The sequence below is a fragment of the Malurus melanocephalus genome, unplaced genomic scaffold (genome assembly GCF_030028575.1).
Source record: "Malurus melanocephalus ecotype Western Australia unplaced genomic scaffold, MMel_1.1 scaffold_42, whole genome shotgun sequence".
Taxonomy (NCBI): domain Eukaryota; kingdom Metazoa; phylum Chordata; class Aves; order Passeriformes; family Maluridae; genus Malurus; species Malurus melanocephalus.
Window position 1 is genome coordinate 2,360,350 of NW_026623274.1, and position 22,938 is coordinate 2,383,287.

General features: G+C 39.0%; 1 protein-coding gene across 1 annotated transcript in view; it reads left to right on the forward strand.

Annotated features, from left to right (window-relative positions):
• The first annotated feature begins 2,968 nt into the window (after window positions 1–2,968).
• Window positions 2,969–22,938, forward strand: part of XRCC5 (X-ray repair cross complementing 5) — a 49,576-nt gene continuing 29,606 nt past the window's right edge. The window contains exons 1-10 of the mRNA XM_057364786.1: window positions 2,969–3,063; window positions 4,677–4,790; window positions 5,343–5,526; window positions 7,198–7,246; window positions 8,776–8,898; window positions 11,618–11,806; window positions 14,788–14,902; window positions 16,555–16,693; window positions 18,768–18,880; window positions 22,308–22,370. Of these exons, the coding sequence (XP_057220769.1) occupies window positions 3,046–3,063; window positions 4,677–4,790; window positions 5,343–5,526; window positions 7,198–7,246; window positions 8,776–8,898; window positions 11,618–11,806; window positions 14,788–14,902; window positions 16,555–16,693; window positions 18,768–18,880; window positions 22,308–22,370 (1,107 nt within the window). The 5' untranslated portion in view covers window positions 2,969–3,045. The remainder of the gene's footprint in view (window positions 3,064–4,676; window positions 4,791–5,342; window positions 5,527–7,197; window positions 7,247–8,775; window positions 8,899–11,617; window positions 11,807–14,787; window positions 14,903–16,554; window positions 16,694–18,767; window positions 18,881–22,307; window positions 22,371–22,938) is intronic.

Sequence of the window (22,938 nt, forward strand, 5' to 3'; positions counted from 1 at the left end):
CGAAAAAAAGGAATGAGCAGAGCAACGAGTGAGAACCTCACTGACACTAAGGTGGGACTCACTTTTTTTTTGTGAATGAGATAACAGCTGATCACCCTGGATCCTCAGTCCTTCAAGATGTCACATGTTTATTATTTATACCCAGAGACTGACATTCTATAAAATAGAAATGGATAGTTAATCACAGACATTTTTGGCAAGCTTTTACAAGCAAAGCTCCTCAAATCTTCATCCAGGCTAACAAAGCCCCAGTGCCCCCAGATGGAGCTGATTAGTCAGATTAGATAATTGCTTATAAGGGAGCTCTGTTCAGATTTGTAAAGGAAAAAGGAAATGTGGATTAASGTTTGTTTCAGGAATGATTAGCTAGTTTTCCTTTTAATGGTGGAAACAGCTCTGAGGAAATCTGGCACCATGAAGGTAAGAAGGGGAAATGTTTGGATTTATTGTTTGTACATTTTGCCAGGGAGYTAAAAGCACTCGTTTATGTCAGATTGAGAGCTAAAGGATAGGACTATYACAGATGGAGTTTCATGGTTATAGGTGTCTTTAGTTTTACTCAGACTATGTAAGGAAAGGGGGTGCTGGTGCCTGGGCTGGGCATACAAATCTCCTGCAATCAGAGGTTCCCAGTTCTGGCCCAAATTGGGTTTCCCTGAGTTATGTTTGCAATTGTGGCTCTAGCTGCAAGAGCTTGGACTAAAGCCTGGGATTCAACTTTCATGTCAAATCTAGCATTCAGAGAGAAGTAGTTTATGTCAATATTCTGTTCCAGCAATCAGTGCTGGGGTTTTACTTTCCAGCCCCAGCACAAAAATAAAATGTTCATTGACCATGATGCCTTGGAAAATGCTTTTCTGCTGGTCTGTGAAAGGCTATTGYTGAGGAATTTTATGAGTTCTGGTTTCTCTGTTCTTCCCACGTGTGTGTGCGCATCTCCTGTCTTGTGCCTAGAATGCAAGCTATGTTGGAAATCAGCTGGAGTGGGGCTTGCCTGGTTGTGAGCCAGAGGGAGTACTTTCGGACTAAGATAACATCAGGAATAATAATAATAATCATAAGCAGCCTGATTTCCTTGTCTGATTAAWCTGAAATCTCCTTAGAGACATTCAGGAAGACAATGCAAGATTTTCTCTGGCAGTAGCTGACTGGGGTTTTTTGTCTACCGGTTTCTCCTAAAATGTTTGTCGCATTGCCAAGATGCTCTGTTCCTTTTATATGCAAAGTGCTTTGAAGAGAGAATCCCTCAACTATCAGTACTCCCAAAGCATGGCAATGTAGTAAGGAGGGAAAGGGTTTTTTTTCTTCAGACATCACTCAATAAAAAAATGAAACACTTGTGTTTGTAGGGTTGGTCTTCTGGTACAAGATTTTTGAAGTGTTCATGTGAGATTTACTCTTTTGTATTATACTAGTATCACCACTTCRAGCTCTGTTTTGAGAATAATTATAGATAATATGTGGGTTTTGAGATATGCCTAAAAGTGAAAGAACACTGGTAATGATATCCTCAAAAGATACATGGAAGGTAATGCAGAACAAGATGTACTCTATACATGTGATGAAATACTTTCAATTCTCATAAAGCTCTGATGATTTAATATTAAATAGGCATCAAGATATATGGGATACAGCATCTATTATACTTGGGACTTTTTAAAAGCAGCAGGTTCCAGTTTGATCCAACAGCTTGGATGTAGTGTGGTTCAGAAATTCTCTCTGCTGTTAATGGTGGGGACAGTTAGGGGTGTTGCCAGTGTTTAATGAAACAATCCTGACCCACTGGTGATKCACAGGCAGAATGCAACTTAGGAGATGCTCCAGACAGCCCAAATCCCTGTCCTAGTGGTGAAGGGGAATGGCTGCTGCCCAGCAGGCTGTGTCCGGTGGGACTCTGCGGTGCCATGAAGAGGACAGGCCCTCTGGGGGGSTGTGCTGGGTTTGGCTGGGGTAGGTAATTTTCTTGATAGCAGTTGGTATGGGGCTGTGTTTTGGGTTTGTGCTGAACACACARCAATATGGAGATGTTTTTGTTATTGCTGAGCAAGGCTTACAGGGGCAAGGCCTTTTCTGCTTTTCATATGGCCATGTGTTGGCAAGGGAGTTGGGGGTGACACAGCTGGGATAGGTGATCCCAGCTGACCAAAGGGATATTCCAAACCACATAACATCCCAGTATGTAAAGTGGAGAGAAGAAGGAGGGATATTTGCAGTGATGGAGTTTGTCTTCCCAAGTCACCATTAGTTGTGATGAAGCCCTGCYCTCCTGGAGATGGCTGAACGCCTGCCTGCCCTGAGGCAGCAGTGAATGAATGCCTTGSTTTGCTTTGCTTGTGTGCRTGACTCTTGCTTTTCTTATTAAACTACCTTTATCTCAACCCMCGGGTTTTCCAGCTYTTACCCTTCAGATTCTCTCCCCAGTCCCGCWGGTGGRGGACAGGTGAGCAGCTGTGTGGGGCTGGGCTGATGGCTGCGGTTCCATCACGATGGGAGGACCGGGAGGTGCCCTAGGACAGGACAGGGCAGAGCCTCTGACACTCGCCCTGCCACCCCCTCTCCTCAGAGACCCCAGTCCACCCACCCCGGSCTTGTCTTTGGCTACGCTCGGCTCACACTATGGTCAAAATGACAACCACAGCCACTCCTGCGAGATGTGGCGCTTTGAGGGGAGGCTGAGGGGAGACCTGAGGAGAAAGATGCCGGGGGCATCCGCATCTACCCTGCCTCTCCCATAGCCCGGCCGCACCCAGCCCAGTTTCCCCCTGCAGCCCGTCCCGAATCAGCTCCGGCCCAACCGGAGGCYGTGACGGGGCTGGGTCAGGGCCCGGACCGGAGCAGAGCCGGGAACGGCCGCGCCCGAGCCCCGCCTGCGCCCTCGTCTGAGCCCGCCCCGGCACCGAGCCCCGCCCGAGCCCGAGCCCGCCGCTAGGTGGCGCTGCCCCCGCCGCGGAACGCGAGGCGCCGCCGCTGTGTTCCCGGGGGGACGCGGGGCCCGGCGCGGGCCGGAGCGCTGAGCGCGGCGCACCGCGTCCCGGCACGAGCGCGATGGCGCCCGGCGGCAAGGTGAGGGCGGGGGGTCCCGGGGTGCTCTCGGGGTCCTGTCGGGGTCCCGCCGCTTCCGGGCACCCCCTGCACCCATCCCTGACACCGGGTAACTCCTCCCCATGCTAGCCGCCGAGCCGCTGTCCGTACAGAGCTGACTAGCTCAAAGGGAGTCAGTTTCCTGCTTTGGAGCACAGTGCAGCTCCTGCAGYAGTAATTGCTATTGCTCTTGCTAARACAATGGTAGAACTGGTTTTACTCTGTTGAAAATGCGGTTTGTGTGTGTGGTGCATAAGGAATCTTGTTGGTTAAAGCTGCGTTAAGGTCTCTTGTGGTACAGCGCGGTTTAGTATCTGTTAAACATAGCTTTGTGCAGCTGTAGCTTTCTCTGCCTCTGCTTTATTATAGCTACTTCAGCACCGAGAGGTCASAGATAAAGGCAGGCCTGTTCCATATCGGCCTTATCAGCATTAAGCAGAGCAGGTTGGTTTAGCTCAGGTGTGACAGTGCTGTCCTGCGGTCCCTGTGCAGAGCATCGGGAAAGYGTCGCTTCGGGCCCTGCACTGACAGAGCAGCGCTGGGTGCTCGGCTGGGGAGCCCAGAGYGTAACAACGGATGAAGCGACACACAGAGGAGGGTTATCAAAAGAGGAACCTGCCCTCTTCCTGAAGGAGGGTTCCACATCCCTGAACGGGCACCGAGCTTGTGTTTGCTGCCGTTCAGAAGAGTGTGTTGGCGTTTGACGCTTCATCGTGTGTTTCATAAGCAAAACAGCACCTCTTCACTCCTGCCCTTCTTTGGTTTCTCTGCTGTCACCCTGCCAGCTGTGAAGAGAATTTTACCTGTTTTGGAAAACAGGATGGATTTKGCTGCCAGCCATTGTGTGTTTTGAGGCAGGACAGCACCAAGGCGAGAAGGGTCTGCAGGTGAAGTAATTCCTCTGGCTGGAGGTGAGCACTGACAAGGCTCATGAGAGAATGCAGTGCAGCCTCAGTAACTGCCTCTGTTCCACTCTAAGCTTCTGCAGACCTAGCTAACTTAGAGGCATTCATTCCCAGCTCCCAGGAAAGCCACTGATGAAGGCAGAGTGACGAACAGAGTCTGTGAAGAACTTTAGAGTCAAATGAGAATTTGCAAGAAGCAATYTGATTTAATTCTAGTGTATCAATATATACAGATTTGGGCAGTATTTTGTATAGATCAGTTAAAGTGATGATCAAAAATGCAAAAACATAGGCTACCTTGTGGGATTTAAGCCCCTAAATTGAAATTGGAATTCATCCTTGCAATTGTCACCTAAAATATCTGTTTAATTTCCTAGTGCAGAACAGCCCTTAGATCCCTAATACATTCATGGGATTGTATAGAAATTGCTCCCCCTTTAATGATTATATGTGAAAGGATTTTTTTGGATCTCCACTGAAATGTCTGGAACATGTASAGGGTTAAATGGTTTTCCATTCATTGCAGTTATACCACCAGTTCTGTCATCCACCATTGTCTCTTACTGACAATTACTGCAAAAGAAACAAATTGTAGTGTAGTTTGTTTTTTAGGTTTTGTATGTACCCTTTTTCCCTTTTAAGTCATGATGTTTATATTTTATTTTTAATTCTTAATCCTTTCCCTTCTAGGTGGCAACAGTGCTGTGCCTGGATGTGGGCTTTACAATGAGCAGTTCTTTCCCTGGTGAAGAGTCTTCACTTGACCAAGCTAAGAAGATTATGACAAAGTTTGTGCAGCGACAGGTATKTGTAATTCCATAGGTGTTAAAAAAMCTGTTAAAAAGAGAGAGAGRGATGAAACAATAACATCTGTGAAATATTTTCTTCATTTAGAAATAATTTAAATAAATGGGAAATGAGTGAGAATTAGTCTGGCTATGCAGGAGTGACAGTGCTCTTTGTTTCAGGTGTTTTTTGGGCATGAGATGTGACACTTGGGTTGGTCACTTTTTCTTCAGAGCAGAAGAAAATTTTAGGGAAAATAAGTACTTTTTCTCTAAAATGTTTCAACATTCTTATAATTACCACACAGAAGATTAATTTTGAGGACTGAATCAACCAATTTTGTTTGTTTTATCCCATATCCTCATGTTAATTTGTTTGTTTAATTATGTCTAACTTAGTGAATTCTCTGTAAGAGTACACTTTGAGAGGATAGCACTGAATAAATAAAAWATGGAAATCCATTGTAATTGATGTTTCAGAATGAGCTCAGCTTGMTGGAATTTGCCTACCACAGTTGTTTATGAATCTACCTGTGTTTTTATACCTGTTTTGTGTTCTCTGTGTCTGCAGGTTTTTGCTGAGAGTAAAGATGAAGTTGCTGTAGTTTTGTTTGGCACTAATGGCACTAGGAACGGCCTTGCCAGTGGGGATCAATACCAAAACATTACTGTACATAGGTCACTAATGCTGCCAGATTTTGAGCTGCTGGAAGACATTCAAGATAGGATTAAAGCAGGCTCTGAACAAGCAGACTGTATCCTTTTGCTGCAGAGTGCTTCTTGAACTGATTCAGCTATGTAGGAGACAGGAAGTCAGTGTGTGAAATGGGCTTAGCCTCCCAAGTTTTAACTACATTAGAGTTGAACTAATTTGTGKTTGCAAGTTTGTCCAAAAGCATATTTAGCTGCTTTTTGAGTTTCTTTTAGGCTAGCAGATGTAGTCTTGACCTTAGAGAATTATTGCTTTTATGAAGTGTTCTGTTAATTAAAGAGAACAAAAATAATAATGTAATTTTAGGTCTCAAATAAGGCATGTGTTTTTAAAAAAAGCACAGAACTTGCTTTAGGCTTTTTAATAAAATAAAAGTACTGTTTAGGAAATAAGTCAGCAGAAATACCAAAAACCAGACTGTCATGGTTTAAACCCAGCTGGTTACTCAGCCCCATACTGCCACTTGCTCATTCGCCCACCAGTGGGATGGGTAGACAACTGAAAGGGTAAAAGAAAGAAAACTTGTGGGTTGAGATAAAGACAGGTTAATAGGGAAGTTAAAAGCCATGCACACAAGCAAGCCAAAACAAGGAATTAATTCACTGCTTCCCATAGGCAGGCAGGTGTTTGTTCATCTCCAGGAAAGCAGGGCTCCATCAGCCTTAACAGTTACCTGGGGAGACAAATACCAGAACTCTGAATATCCCCCTTCCTCCTTCTTTCTCCCAGCTTTACGTGTTGAGTGTGGTGCTAGGTGGTGTGGGATATCCTTTTGGTCAGTTGGGGTCAGCTGTCCCTGCTGTGTCTSCTCCCAGCTTCCTGTGCTCCACCCTCCTTASTGACAGGGTGGTACAGGAACCAGAAAAGGCCTTGAYTCTATGCAAGCACTGTTCACCAACAGCTATGTCATCCCTAGTTATCATCCCTGCTACCATCACAAATCCAAGACACAGCCCCATGCCAGCTACTGTGAAGACAACTAGCTCTACCCCAGACAAAGCAGAATAGAGGTTTATCAGMTTGATTTACATACAAAGTATTTCTGACATTGCCAAGTATCACTTCCTTGTCAGACTGACATCCTTGTTTGAATATATTCTGCTCTTAGTTGTGTATAAGGTTAAAGAGTTTTAAGAGAAAGTGATCTCTGTAGTATTTCTTCATGTGTTTCACTTACCTACAGTTCAGTTTCCTGTGTTGTCTCTCTCGGGCCATAAAATGATTGCTGTGAGCTCTGTCYAGGCAGTCAGAGCTGTTTCAGAGACATGTGCAGCCAGTCACCTGAATCACACATTCCCAGTGGGCATTGTGATGAGGAGGAAACAAAGAGGTTGTCAGATGCAGGTGTTTAGAAGAAAAACTTGCATGAGAAAATGATGCCATGTATTGCAAGTACAAGTAAATTTTATTGATGAATTCAAAGAAACATTTGAAAGGTTAGATTGTCCCTTCACTGGACTTGAGCCTCTCATTGGCATTAAGAGACTGGGATCTGAAGTGGTCTTTTTAGTGTTCTGGTGGGTAAGTGGGGCAGAGACAAGATCACAGTACMGACAAGTGATATAGGAGCCTCTTGCACAGTAGTTACTTGAAAATGTTTATTTCAAAAGAGTGTTTCCTAACTAAAATGTGTGTTTTTCAGTCTTTGAGAGGGAGTGAAATCTTAAGATTGTTTCATGAATCATRTTCTGAGATTTTTCTTAATTTTGCTTAGTTTTGGATGCAATTATTGTGTGTATGGACTTGCTTCAAAGGGAAACAATGTGAGTATGTAACCCTAAGACTTTTACAGAATTCAGACTTTGAAGGGATATTATTTCTTGTCAGTCTTCTATTTCCAGTATGTTTAAACATGGAAAGTGCTTTCTTAAAAAAAACAAACAAAAAGATAAGTAAATAAATATCAAAAGATAAACAGCACACTACACAAGTTTGTCTCTGAAGAATCCTCATGAGACATCTGACTTGTCCAGACAACGGGAGAGCTTTCYGAGGCAACTGGCAACTTTGTAGGAGAGCCATGAGGGTATTAAAGCCATTATAGAAGGCACAAAGGCTTTACTTTGTCACATTCCTTGTGATCTGTTTTCAAAAAGTGTTAATCTGGATGTAAAAACGCTCAGAAAAGGGCTACTAAATTTAAATGTGATGATATATTTTAGAAAGAAGAAAAGAAAACAAAACTAAARAGGTGAATTTGTTCAGCCTAGAGATTTAAAGACTGTTGGCAATGAGTTTGCTGTTCGTAAATATGCAGACTGTGGGAAATAGAGGTGCAGTAGGAAGAAAACACTGTTTAAGCTGAAAAAAATTACTGACATCCGTGTTACAATGTTGACAGTGRATGTCCTTAGGCTGGCAAGGAGTTTCTAACGCTCAGTGAACTMATGATGCAGGGAAAGGTAATGGCACTTCCTCTCAAACCAAAGCTTGAACATGTTTCTAAAAAGGTTGTATGATCTAATTGTGAGTTCAGAAGACTAGACACGGTGATGAAATTTGTATTTTTATGAATGAGGTCTAATCAGTGTGCAAATCTGTCTCAGTGGTTAAGACTGAGTTTTGAATAAAAATTACTGTATTTATGGCATTGAATAGCTATGGAGCAACTGRTTTTGTTGTTGCCTGTATACACCAACCCCTTTGATATGGAGTTTGCCTTCRTTTGAGAAAATACTGTAGGGTAAAAATTCAAGGAAGTCACTGTTATGCTTGATTATCCAGATCAAAACTGTACCAATTCAACTGAATTTTGTTCTGTGATTGGCCAGCTTTCCCGATCTGTATTGTTACTGTTTCTTAGCATATTAAGTAGTCTTGAAAGTCCATCTTATTCAATGAATCTACTGAATTAAATTACTGAAATAGAACCCCCACCAGCAACAGTAATTTAAAATACATTTTCACAAGAACAGACTTAGAGCTGCAAAGGAAATAACCAGTGTAATCCATAAACAGCCTAACATATTTTATTAGCATTTTATCCACATTGGTGAAAATTGTCAGAATTCCATTCATGTAGATGTAGTGATTTATAAAGTCAGAGGGCTTCAGTCCTCAATTTTAGGGTAAGAGGGAGTAGGGGTATTCATWTAAACACTTAGAATAAATAGTATAACCTATGATTCTACTTCTACCAGGTAGGTTTATTTGTTTTCTTTCATTTTACAGGTGTATTTCTTTGATAAAAGTAAATACAAATATATGACTTTTGTTATTGTTTTGTAAGGAATTAATTAAAAATGGCCTTAAAACGTTTTCAATATATATGAATGTTTTTTTCGCTTTTAAGAGGAAAGAAATATGAGAAGAGACACATTGAACTGTTTACAGACCTTAGTAGTCCTTTCAGTGATGATCAGCTGGAAATTATCATTGCTAAGTTGAAGAAAACAGGAATTTCACTTCAGTTTTTGTAAGTATGAAAATGGCTGTTATACACTATGCCATTTTTTAATGAGAAATTATTCTTTCTTAATAATTACCTTGAAATAGCTGGTGCTCTGTTGGTCTATGGTTTCTTTAGAGATGTGCCAGTAAGTAATACGATTATTTTWAGTACTTCTATCAGTTATGCATACCACAAATTCCAGTTATGAACCAAGTCCCCTTGATTAAGTGATGTGCAAAAAAATGTTAAAGTGATGGCTTCTTCTGCACTTAAGCTTAGAGCCAAAATCTGAAACGGGAGATGAAAGAACAATATAAGCAGGGAATTAGGGAACAGTAAGCCAAAAATAGCCTCAGTAACAGTGGGTTTGTCACAGCAACAGCCTAGATCCTTTTAGATAAGGAGGTTACTGGGAGGAAATAATGAAGTAGTGTTGCAGGTATTAATAGCTTGATTCTGGTGTCAATAGAAGAGCAGGTCTGAAGAGAAGAGTTGTATTCACARTGATGGGCTTGGAAAATGGAAACAATGTCTTAAGTGTTAGAAAAGGAATCCCTTGATTGTCATGCTGTAGATACAGGCATTGATCTGAAGAATCAATGCTGGTGGTAATGTCTGTATTAGCTGTTGCGTGGGATGGCGACTGGAAGCTGTGAGCCTTCTAGAGGAGTTTTTTGAAAAGCAAAACTTTGTACGTTGCTGATTACAAGAAATACTTTCACAGGAGAAAGTTAAAGCTCTAGTTTTACATCTGACCATTTTCTTTTATCTAGATACAGCATTCTATAAGGAACAATGTTGTGAKCTTAATAATAAATTCATTTAAGCCATTTGCCAACCCATCTGTAAGATAACAGAGGGGTTAGGTAGGAAAACGTGACTGAAAATCATGAACTGATCCTCCACAGAAAAATCTTCGCTTTGCTTTGGCATAGGGAAGGCTGAATGCAAAAATGTCAGGTTCTGTCTACACAGCAAAAGCAGTTATGCTTCCAATGTGACATGYCCCTCCTGGCTTATTTGAGCTGTTGTTGGCAGTGGAGGTGCAGYGCCATGAATCTGACTATCTCTGCCAGTCAGAGTACATCTTTTGGAGCTCTGGTATTTAGTATCTGCTGCTTCCTTGTCTACCAAGCACAAAAGAAATGTTGCTGTTACAGCATTGGCTGCAKGTTTGCACCCTGTCTCCCAGCCACATGAGCAAAGCATTATTTGAATTTTGCATGTACAAATGTAAAATGCTTGTTTAAAAATATTTTCTTGGTAAACCTTGTCCTTTTGTTACAATCCATACTTTTGTCTCTTGTGCCCTGTTTATAGACTAGGTTGTAACTTACAGCAGATAGTTGGTTTTCCTCCCTGTTTCCAGGTGCCAAGCATACACTGAGCACTGTGTAGTGTTGGGTGTTACGTGCTTCTCATCACAGCAATTTCTGGGCATTGTATAGTGAAAGTAGCCTAACTTGTCTATCAGAGGTTTGAAGCATTTTGTTGTTGTCATATCAGCTTTAAAATACAAATTTTATTTTGTCAGTGGAATCTGCTTTCTAAAAAGGTACCAAACACTTAGCTGAATCTTGATCTTTAATTTTGCTGTATGTGACATTGTCGTGCATAATGTTAACTCTGCTTATTATGTGTTGCTTCATGGATAAATTTATTGAGGACTAATGAGGTGAAAGTGTGGTAGAGATCTGTAGGCTGCTTTTTAAAAAACATAATACAATGCTAAAGTTATTTCACTTTGTTGAAATGTGGTAAAAGGTATCATGTGGTTCATTCAAAATTGGATCAGATAAAAGATCTGCAGGTGTTTTGAGTGGCACTGGGTAAGAGGATCTTACACTTTCTCTACTGTGTTTATTATACTTAGTTAACTCTCTCCTATATTTTGAAGAGCAGCAAAATCATTTCMTCTATAACCCCTGGCTAAATTTTTCGATCTGATTCATGAAGTGCAGAAAAATGTGTCATCTTCAGTCAAAATTCACCTAGTGTTGTAAGCTATTAAAATCTCAAAGAATAACATTTGTTCCAGAAATACCTAAAAGCCCCACTGCAGAGAATGTCCTGCTTGCTGGCATTTGGAGCTGATACAGAGTCACAGGCCTGGAATGGCCTTTAATAATCATCTGGAGAAATCCTCTGCTTCAGACTGGGTCAGGTGTATGTCAGTCATTGTTGAGCAATGTTTGTCTAATCTTCCAATAAAGATTTGCAGTGATGGAGACTCTTCTTTCTCCTCGGGCAGTTGGTTTTAGAGATTATGGTTTGAGATGCCTTTATCAGCTTTTTGACTATCTGACCTGACTCCATGATGTGATTGGAGTGCAGGCAGAATACAAAGAACTGATTGTTTCCTTGCTCTCTGCAACAGCTTTTTGTATTTAAGGCTGTCTTGTCATTTAATTCCCTTCTGTATGGGCTTTATTTTGTTCAATCTTTTTTAATGGATCTTGCTTTCTAATCAGCATTGACTTTGCTGACTAATCTATTCCTGTACGTGGATGTCTTTATTGATGCATGATACCCAGAACTGGTGCATCACTCTGGTCAAGACATTACCAATGCCAAGTAGACTTGAAATGCAGCTTAATTTGTTTTGCAAGCCTTGTGGCYCTTTCTAACTGAAAGCTGACTGCAGCTAGATAGAAATCGTTGATCCTGAGAACAATTTTTTGTTTTGATTGGTTATTTTAATAAGGAAGAAAGTCAAACTAACTGCTTCTGCTTGTGTTTTTAGTTTGCCATTTCCAGTGGGTGTTGATGATGGAAGTAGAGATAYAAGTGCCAGTGTACATGCTCATATGCACAGAAACTCTTCTCCAAGCAAGGGTTTGACTGAACAACAGAAGCGAGGTATTGATGTGGTGAGGAAAGTCATGTATGCTTTGGATGAAGAAGGAGGGCTGGAAGAAATTTATACCTTCAGGTAAATCTGATGAATCCTGTTTATTGTACTATATTTACTATCTGATTTTTTCTCCAAAAGRTGAAGTTAAGTAACCAGTCATGTCACATTTTCTTTGAAGTCAGTGAATTTTTTAACTTACAGTAAATTCAGTCCCTTTCATACAGCTTTTTCAGTGGCTTTAGAATGAGTAGAAGAGCTTACAGATTTCAAGGGAAAATGAATCTTCTATATCTGTATTTAAAGAAAAMATAAGTTTTCTTCCATCTTTAGTGTTGGAGGATTTTGGAGGGAACATTTCTCTAAGTGTCATGTCAAAAATATGTTTTGGGAGGAGATGGAAATTGTGACATAGTGCTGCTTGAACATTTGCATTTAATGGTAGCCTTTGTTCCTTGATCACAGACTTCTTTTAGCTCACGGGTTTGAAAAACTCCCACAAATGTTTAGAGTAAATGATGTTTGTTGAATCCTCCTCTTTAATCACAGTCTACTCTGCCACTGTGACAAACAATATACTTTTTCAGGAGCATTCCTAATGCAAGAATTGGAAGGTGATTTTTCATTTCTTATTTCCTCAATGAAAGAATAAAAGTTTATGTGAATCTCTGAAAAACTGTAGCTAATGATGTATCCAAGACTTTTCCACATAGGTGGTGTCTCAGTTGGGAAACAGGCAAAATGCATCTGTGTGCCTTATGAAAGTTTGATGTTACTGTCTCAGTTGTTCTGTTCTACAATTATGAAGTGTGATCTTTTAGACAATGTGGTTTTCAGGAAACTTAGTAGACCATAGCTGTAATGTGGTTATCAAATGTAATTTTTAGATGAGGGTGGTCCCTGTAGGTTGGTATTCTGTAATTAGATGAGGGTGGTCCCTGTAGGTTGGTATTCTGTAATTCATCAATTTGTTTGAGGAATTTCCTTCCCTTGCCCAGCTCAGCTGGTCAGCTTTGCACCTCTGCAGCTGGTGAAGCTGCTCCTTGAGCATTACGGTGCATTAGTGAAGAGACACGTGTCAGTGTGTCTGTGTTCTGTACTAGTCAACAGAGCAGTCTGAGTCTCTGGAAAAAAGCAGGCTTTGTCACTGCATCAAAAGACTGCACAGAAAAGCAGTATCTTTCCTGGCCCATTTATCCTTTAGGATAATCCATATGCATGAACCTGCCATGTGGCATGGCCTCTTCACACTTTTTTTATCACAGACTCTTGCTACTCTACAAGCTGTCTTTGTGCCATACTTTCAGGGGAAATCCAAAATCTCTGGATAAATAGGCATTTGGCTAGCAGACTAAAGCTTTAGTTGGAAAAGTTGTTTAAGAATATGTGAGGTTTTGGATGCAGTTAAGTTGCTTATCAAGATTTAAGAAGTCAGCTTTGCGAATCTGTCATGATAATTGGCCAACTCAGATACAGTCTCCGTTTTCTTAGATTAATTATTCTTACTGGTAAAAATATTTCAACTCTTGTAAAAACAAATTAGGCATGCCAGGAAAGTGAGTAGATTTCGTCGTGTTTTTTAAAGTTATGATGCTCAGATTATTAGACGGGAGGTACTTCTACCTCTGGGTTTTGGGGGAAGGGGTTGCAAAGCAGAAGAGAGATAATGTGTTCTTAAAATACAAGTTGAAATGTACATTTGCAATGATTTTATTGACTGAGCCATCTTTGAGAACAGGCTGCATTTTTCTTTTGTAAATACAAGATATTAAAAGATAGAGATGATAAATTGAGCTTAAATTACATTGTGAGACAGTTGGCACTTATTCATTGGATTTTCATACTCATCCTTGAATGTATGTGTTGCAGTATTTTCAAGGATGTAGTAGCAAATTCTTTTTAAAAATCCTCTATTGATGTCATTATTGCTAGGAAAAAAATTCCTTCCTTTCTTTCCCTAAGGAAAAAAAATTAAAAAGGAAATCCAGTTTTTATCTCATATAAAAATCCCAGTGCATTTTCCCCTTTCATTGTGCTTTTAGATTTTAAAAAAACAACCCTGCTTATACAAAGAAATATGAAAAGTAGAACACTAAGTTGAATTCTCTGCTGATGTTTTCAGGAGTTGATCTTGATTTCAGACCAGAAAKTCTGAAAAAAAAAGCACCAGACAAGTGCTTTAATCAAGAGAGAAGTAGATTCCAGGTTTTATCATAATGTGGAAAAGATGAGTTCAGCATCGTTTTATCTTTGCTTTATCATGCAGTGAAAGAAAAAAAAAATGGAGAACTTGTTCTGTGTTGAAATTTTACAGCCAAATAGCCAAAAGAGTTTCTATTAGCTGAAAGCTGTTTGGGGGRCAAGCCTATTCGAATTCACAACTATATATTATAAATTACTGTGATTTTTTTAATTTTTGGACTCCACTGCTTAATGCTGAGCAATTAAGTTAACACTCTTTAGTATAAACTCATTACAGTTCCTTTTTTTGTGGTTTTTTTTTGAACTTGTATATCTGCTGTTTAGGCTAGAAATAGTTGAAATAAATTCTTTCACTCTGACATAATGCCCTTAAAATAATGAGTTCATTAGTACTGTATAAAAAAGGTATCAAAAGTTAATTTCTTCATAAACAAAATCCTGTTAATTGAAACTGGATTCTTTATTTCTTCAGCTTTACTGTAGCAAACATTTTACTACTTAGAGAGCCTTTTCTAATTTGTGTTGTTCAGCTTGCTACGTGCCCTAACTGGGTGAGCACAGATAAATGTAAAATGCTTAAGAAACAATTGTGTAGTTTCGTCACAAGACTTAACAGAGTGCCTTTAAGCCTTAATGTCACACCATCATAAAGGCTCAAGATGGAGATAAATCTACTGTGCCACCTCATTTTTTTCATTCTGTTTTCTGACAATAGTTAATGATGAGATTATTGATACAGTTTGTTTTCTAATGCTTTATGAAATCTAAGCTCCTGCATTTTCTTAAGTAGAGTGTATTGTCTATAATACTTTATTACAGTTCACCAGAGTTCATTTCTGTTTCCTGATTCTTTCATTTAGAGAGAGCCTGGAACGTCTTTCAATGTTTAAGAAAATAGAAAGAAAACCTATACCTTGGCCCTGCCAGCTCACTATTGGTCCTGATTTGTCCATAAGGATTGTGGCCTACAAATCAGTAAGTGCATAAAATCATATGTTTTAGTGTAATGTGGCAGCAAGATAGGTGCTGCTGTATGGTTTTTCTCCTTAAAGCTAAGAAATTAAAAGRTAAACCAACATCCTAATAATTAAGATAGAGATTTTTATTTGCTTAGAACCCAGTACATCTAAAACTGTGGWTCCCACAGCAACTTTAACTTCACCATATTGTACACATGTTAAATGAGTAAAATTCACAATTTACAKAAATAGGAGTAATTGCTATCTATTCTTTGGCATTTAATTGTATTCAAGTTGATTGATGACCCTGATAAAAGAATGCTGTGATTGAAGGTTTACATTTGGCGTCAGTGAGATGTGACACCAAATATATATGAGATGCTGATAGGTATTTCTTCAGTCCTAGGCATGAGAGGAATTGTGGACATGTGTATGTAAAATGATGGGTGTAAATGTTTTACCAGCCATTGTTTCAAATCACATCTGTTGTTATTTCAATTTGGAATGAAAGGTCTATTTTTTCTGCTTGTTTGTACTGTTTGGCAGAGCTTGGACCCAGTCTGTTTCCCTTAYGGTTTACATTGTTCTTTTAATCAGTGCTAGGAAGAAATAAGTGTWTTTAAAGACAGAAAATATGCAAATTTCTAGTTATAGAATAGTTAATAAGTAACTATGTAGTGTGGCAGTATTGATGGATCTGGGGAAATGGAGATTAATTGGTTTGATATATTGGTTTTAATTGGTATTTGAACACAAGACTGAGTCTGGTACTATGAAGTTGAAATATATCTGAATTCTGAAAGATGGGTAAATTAGCCTTGAAAAACTTCAAATTTCTATTTATAGTTATTAATAATTTTTTTATTATGCTGTTGTGCCAAACCTGTGCAAATAGGCAGAAAGAGTCCCTTTCTGAAGGTGTTAACACACAAAATAAACTAAGTTTGGGAGAGTAAGCAGCATGAACTGAATGACTGGCCTGAGGTCATACAGCAGTCCCACTGACAATCTATTCTGTCTTTAGTGTTTTCTGCTCAGCTCTACATTTTTCTTCTCCTGTACTAACTATACCATCTATTTCACTTAAGTAGAGAGAAAAGGAAGTGGTTTTATTTCCCTGTAGTTGGGAAACATTCCTTCATTGTAATTACCTATTCCTTCTTTCCCTTCTCAGTCCCATAATGCAACTGGGATCTTTCTGCCTTTTGGGGAAGTTGCAGTAAAACGAGATATTTTTATCCCGTAGCATAGTAGGCCCAATGGAAGACCTGCCAAACAAGCTGAATGGACATTGAGTCTTCCTATGTCTTTAACATATTTCTTATTGCTTTGTCAAAATTATTTATATAGGTGGAGGTAGTAAATTGCATAACAGCAAGTTACATGRTGTCCTGTGACTAAAAGACTTGCACAAATGACTTAACCTACGGGTTTAATGAATACYCAAGATAAGTATGCTGTCAATATGCTGCAGTTCATGTTAGGTCTCCTACAGATGAAGCAGTGTGCTGAAAGCACTGTGGTAGCAGCCAGAGATGCATTATTTGTCACTGTTWGTCCTTTATTGGCAAAACAATGCAGCAGGCTAAGAACTTTTTGTGTGTTCTAGTAAGTACTCTGGATCCCATGAAATGTTAAACATTCCTTTCTTTGAATTCTGATATCAAGGTCACAGAAGAGAGGGTGAAAAAACTTTGGATGACTGTGGATGCTAAAACCCTCAAAAAAGAGGATGTGCAAAAAGAAACTGTATACTGCTTGAATGATGATGATGAAACAGAGATTCAGAAAGATGATACTATCCAAGGTATGTCCTTTCTGTGCACCCTGAAGACAATGGGAAGATAATGGCTTGGATTCTWACGTGACCTAAGTGCCATTTAGTTTTTTACCTTGAAGCCTACCTTTGTTCTTAGAATGGAAGCGCTGTAGGCTGATGGAACACAGAGACTGTTACACGAGACTCTTTGTCTTCACATACTTAAAAAAAAAATCTTACTTTGCCCTTTCCTTTGTAGTAGGAATAATAATAATAGGRATAATAATGAAAATAGGAATAATAATAGGACTGACAACAACRATAATAATAATACCAGATGGAACTTGGAAGGCACTGCAGCTTCCTGAACTATACTCTTTGGAGGGCCATACCTCAGTTCTGTAATGAGTAGTGCTGCTACCTCTATTCTGGTCTTAGATCTTTAGTTGTACTGACAACATGAATGCTTTCATAGCACTGCTTTTTTGTAGATGAGCAACTGCTCTAGTTATTCTGCARCTGGAAAGATGAAGCCATCAAAGGAAGGTTTAGTGTTCAAGATRCTAGCTTTGCTATACTGTAACAGGATCAATCTGAAGTAGTGGTAATGCAGAATACCTTTTATGATCTCCAGCTTATTTCTGAGCAGATTAATTTCCTTGGAAGACTTCAAGCCCCAGAAACAGCAGGAAATAGGGGTTATTTAATAGAAGTTAAGTAAATCTCTTTCATTTTTTTGTGATTGTATAGATATATTTTGTTACTAGTTTTTTTTTCCTTTTCTTTGCTGTTTCAAGCCCACGAAAGTAGGGCAAGTATATTAACCATAAAGAGTGGAACTATTCAGATAACAGTATATAGAGTACTGTCAAATGAATAACATAAATTGAAAATTAAGATACTGTATTTTTTTATTTAATTGGTTTCAATTTTAGCATTCAAAGGTGTTTCATAGCAATATAATATAAAATCCTAACAACAATKKGACCKTCTTTAAGCAGAAATGATGGTTTAAAGATGGTCTAGTTATGTTTTATAACTTCAAAACTATGTGTTRAAAAAACCACTTCTTACAGTGAATGCATTTTGAAGGATTTGTGGCCATTCTCAGCTAATCTTCTGACTGCTTAAGGTAGTAAGTAGTTGTAGGATACTAGTGAAAAGAAGTGGTGAGCATTGTTCAACGTGAACAAAAGAGATAAAAGATTTCCCTGTCAGTTGTGCGATATTTCTTACGCTTGAAGAGCTATTATGCCTCCTGGACTTTTGTGAGTCTTTTGAGAAATGTCATAATTAGGCAATATTTTATGTTTGCAGCACCCATACTGAARTTTCTTTCATTCTTTCTGCCTGTGTGTTTGCTTTTCAGTTTTCGGGAAAATGTATCTGCTTGTAGGCTTTTCATCCAGGGATTTATCTCTGTTCCTTCTGCTTTCTTCACACCTGAGGAATATCATCCTGAGTCTGTGGCAATATAATAAAGTGATGATGTTACAGGGAGGATATTGGAGCCTGAGATAGGGGAATAAGCAGTTGGAACAGATGATACCTCTGAGAAATTACAGCTTCCTGTTTTGTGGAGATACACCTGTAATGTATGGCATAGGAAGTAAAACACAGAAATATATAGAAAGACCAGTTCTGCATACGAGAGTGTTTTGGTTTTCCATTGTGTACCTTGCTTCCACTGTTAGCACATTTTATTCTCTGAATTTCGTCTGGTGTCATCTCCTGTGGTATGATTTGTGGTATGTTTGATGTTGCTTGTATTATGTTTGCAGAGAATGTTGCAATCTGTTTGCTGAAATCTATTCTGATTTGCTTAAATCTATTCTGTGAGCGTAACTTTGTTGGGCAAGATGTTCCCTTATTTTCTTTCCTGCTCTCTGAGGGTACTTATGTTACATAAAATGATGTACAAGGAATGCAACTGCTGTTCGCAAAGTACAAAATGTGTCTATGGGTGTGTGATTTTTTTTGCTAACAGGGAAAGTAATTTGATGAGCATGTGTGGAACGTAGCTGTGGGGCACGAATGCATTGTTAAAATATTCAGAGAGCTAATTTTGGTGTTAGAATTGTAGGCCCATATGCTTACCAGATGCTCTTCTCTTGTTCTCCAGGTTTTCGGTATGGGAGTGATATAATTCCTTTTTCCAAGGAAGATGAGGAGCATATGAAATACAAAACAGAAGGAAAGTGTTTTTCTGTTTTGGGATTCACTAGATCCTCTCAGGTGCGATACTAAATGTCTTCCTATTCAACTTCCTGGGTTACTCAAGACAATTGATTTTTGTTTGAATTCACTAAAGTCATGGTGCTGTATTGGGTTTCAGAATTGGGAATGCAGCATCTGCAGTCAGTTATGCAGGGATGACTTACTTGCTTGATTCTAGTACGTGTAAGCTGTATATAGTCTTGTGAAGGAGAAAAGCTTGTAAATGTGGTCATTGGACCCTCAAGTGAAGCCAGAGCCAGTGGACTTAGGTCTCTGCAAAGTGAAAAGAGAGGTATCGTGGTCTTATTTCATCTCACAAATTTAGATAGTGATGCTAGATCTGCAACAGAAGATGTCTGTCTTTTGTTCAGCTCACACAGCAGCCTTTCTGGGCTTTGTCCAGCCAAGAGTATGGCTCTTCCTTAATAGAAGCTTCTCTCTCAACACTGAGGTGATGTTAAAGCAAGCCTGAAAACTGACTCTATTCATTCTCCATAAGGATTAGTTTGTTAACCATGATTGGCTTCTTGTTTCTATTATGACAAAAACTAAAGGTAGTGAAGACATCTTAGAACTTAGACAAAGGTAGCATCATTCAAAAACTCTCTGTATTTCYATGAGATGCTTGATCTTTGTAATGCACTAATCTCTGTTTGTGGTATTGACTTAGCTATTCATTGTCCCTGACAGTTGTAGGAAACTTAYTTTAAGCAAGTACCTTAATAAAAGCTACCCAGCACAAGGTGTTTCCTGCAGGAAATCCAGGACTTAAGCATTAGCAAAGCCTTAGGCAAAGGCTTAACAAAACTGTTCTTGAAGCAGGATACATGWGAGAGTACAGAGATGCGAGTGCCCAGTGTGAATGTTAGGGTGCTCCCCATCTTGTTTTCTCCAGGATATTGCACAGGGTGACTGAAACTTTGCTCATCTTGGAGTTACCCGCACTCAGTCCTCTTCACCAGTAAAACCTGAAATGAAATCGTGGAGCAGTTCTACACTCTGTTCTGACAGCTTCCAGCCCTCCTGCTCTGTGAAATCTCTCACTTCCTGAACTGAGTAGAACCCTTGATGCAGGCTAAGGAATCATTACCTTTACCATGAAGGAAAGATGYTAATGAAGTAGAAAGCATTTGTGGGAGCTTACTCCCGAATTAATGTAACTAAACTTCTTACATTACAGGTGGCATAGAAACTCATGCATGTTGCTAGAGACGTCATTAGACTACTGCTGCAGTATTCCACAACGTATAAACTGAAGAGCCAAGAAGTTAGGTTGATTTACTGAAATGAGAAGCCAGTCTAGCTGGAAACTGTAACTTGGTTGTTCCTTGAGGACTTTCAGTACTTAGTTGTTGAGTTACATGGGAGCTTGTGCACTGCAAGTGATTGATCAGGGAAACTTCTCATGCTTGAGCTTACGTGCCCTGAATTGGCCAGGACCAGAGAGGTGTTAGGGAGTGCTACCTCCTGTACCAGAAACGGATCTAATAAGTGAAATGTGTCTGAATCCATATTTCAATGAGACAGTTTCTTGGATCTCTTCATACATTATTAGCCTCCAGCTGAATCTTACTGTTGTCATGTAGTTCTGTAGGATGTATTTCACTGTGTGCAGATTTTTCTTATGAAGGATGTTTGCTTCCTCTTTTGAGTTAAAGTGTGACTATTTGAGAATAGAAACTAAGAGGAAAACAGATGAGGAGTATTGTGCTCCTGTGAGCAAACTGTTATTTCACATCAATTTTTATTTTCCCATCATTGATCAGGCAGTGTAGTAATAYCTTCAAATATATAATTAATAACTGTAACTGTAATTCCTACAGTTAATGGTAGGARTATTTTTTGAGTCACAAATATGCATAAAAAATAACAAATTGGTTTTAAAATTTTTCACTAAATATTGATTGTTTTTGATTAATTTTTATGAATTACTTCTCTTGTTTTTGGATTTCATAACAAGTAGAAATTATATCTTAAAATGTGCTCTTGTTCTGTGGCCAGGAGTGTGAGTAGTCATGTCCAGTAGTAGCTGCACATATCCTTAGTGGAATAAAATTATTCAGGTGTGCTTGCAGGGTTAAAATTGCAGTGTGTAGATAATGATATCAGGAAGGTTTTAACTACAGCTGGAATTTTCAAACCCATGCATTATATTAAATTTTGCCTCCTAAATTTTATTGTATGGAATAATTGAACTGACACTATTCAAACGTATGTTTTATATTAAGTCATTTATTTTAAAAACTTTGGTGGAAAGATAATTCATTATTGACTAGAAAAACTGGAACAGCTCCAAATACATAATTAAATAAGGAATAGAACCACCTTATATTATTTTCCTGACTTGTTCACATCCCTCAGGAAAGAAGATCAGAGGCTGCATAAACTTTGATTTTTAATTTATAAGCCATGCGATGTAAATYGAGAAATAATACTTGAAAACATTACAAAGGGACAATTTCTTTTCCAAACAAAAGAAGGTATAGTGATACGCGCATCTAGTTATTTATACTGTACTGAACATAAAATTTCTTGAGCATTTAAAGACAGAACAGCAAAGAATGATTGCMGGTGGAATAATCAGAGCCGAAGAATTGTGCTCTAGTACAATAAACAGATCTGCTCTGGTGCAGATGAGTGCAGGCTCTGGTGCAGGTTGTCACTGACTTCAACAGCCTTATGGTAATTTGCTAAATMAAGAAGATAAAATAAAAATATGAAATTAATTTTTTTAAAAAATCAAAGATATAGTGAAGTTTGTTTTGAGGCTGTAATTTGAAGAGTTTTTGCTTTAGCAAAGAGAGATTATTTTAACCAGTGTCCATAGTAGTGTGTGATCTTTGTGCCAGCTATGTGTGTGTGTCAGCCTCTGTAGCTCCAACTATTTGAGTGATGCCCCTTGATAAAACAATTTTTTGTTTGTTTGGTTTTGATTCAGCCATGTTCATGAACAGAATAAACTCTGTTAGTAGAAGTGCTTCTTTGCCAGCACAGCTGTATATACGCTGGGTTGCTGTTGAAGGAGCCTTATAAAGGATGTGACTTTTTTCAGCTCCTTTTTGATGCATCTTTGCTAGAAAAAATTAATAGCGTAGATGTAATGTCAGTTAGATTTAGGTCCTTTATTAACTACTGTAGTTTTTTGCACTGACTTTTGAATTGCTGAAGTATAATTCAGATTGGTAACAATACAAGTACCACTGTCATTCATTCCTGCTTGTGAGTAGGAAGCTRTGAGAATATCCTGCCTAATATGACTGAATAGCCATATTAAGTGATAAATGGAGCTATGAGACATATACAGGACTTTAGCCTCTGTGGACTGTCATTAAATTGGGTGGCTTCTCACTTGAGCAATGTTATTTGTTTTRTAATTTAATTGATTCAGTTGCATCAGTGACCTTTTCTTTAGGTCAGGCTAATTCTTGTCTCTTTGAATCTGTAGATCCAGAGGCATTACTACATGGGCAACCAGGCTCTGAAGGTCTTTGCAGCAAAAGATGATGAGGTAAGATGAGCCAAAGTTTTGATGCTGAAGGTATTTTGCTGCGGAATAAAAAAAAATGGTAGCGACACCTTTCTGTGATAATAGTTTTGTCTTGTTTCATTGTCCAGTAGGGTAAAAAGAAGTTATATTAAACCCCAAATAAATACAGTATTTCATGAAAAAYGAAAAACTGGTAGATACTATGTTTGTGCAAGGGCATGAGGAACCTGAAATTGGTGCTTAAGTCCATTTTCATGCACAGCAACAATGTGCCCTGTTGCCGTGTTATTTAGAACAGACCTCCAAAGCACTGGAGGTAAAAAGCTCACTGTGGTACTCTGATAAGTTCCTTTAAGAGTCTGACTTCCTTTCTCCCTTGCAAAACTTCTGAGAATTCTTCCCACGTGGTGAAAAAGGAGGAACGTGCTGAATCTAAAGTTGGCTCAGCTTTGTATGGATCCAGTATCATGATGAGATTTGACCTTTCTGTGTCTTTGATTTATGAACATGAAAAAAATGCTTGTGTTAAAGTTACAGCTGAAATGGAAACTAGTCTTGGCTGAATCAATGCTGTTGCATTCCCTGTGAA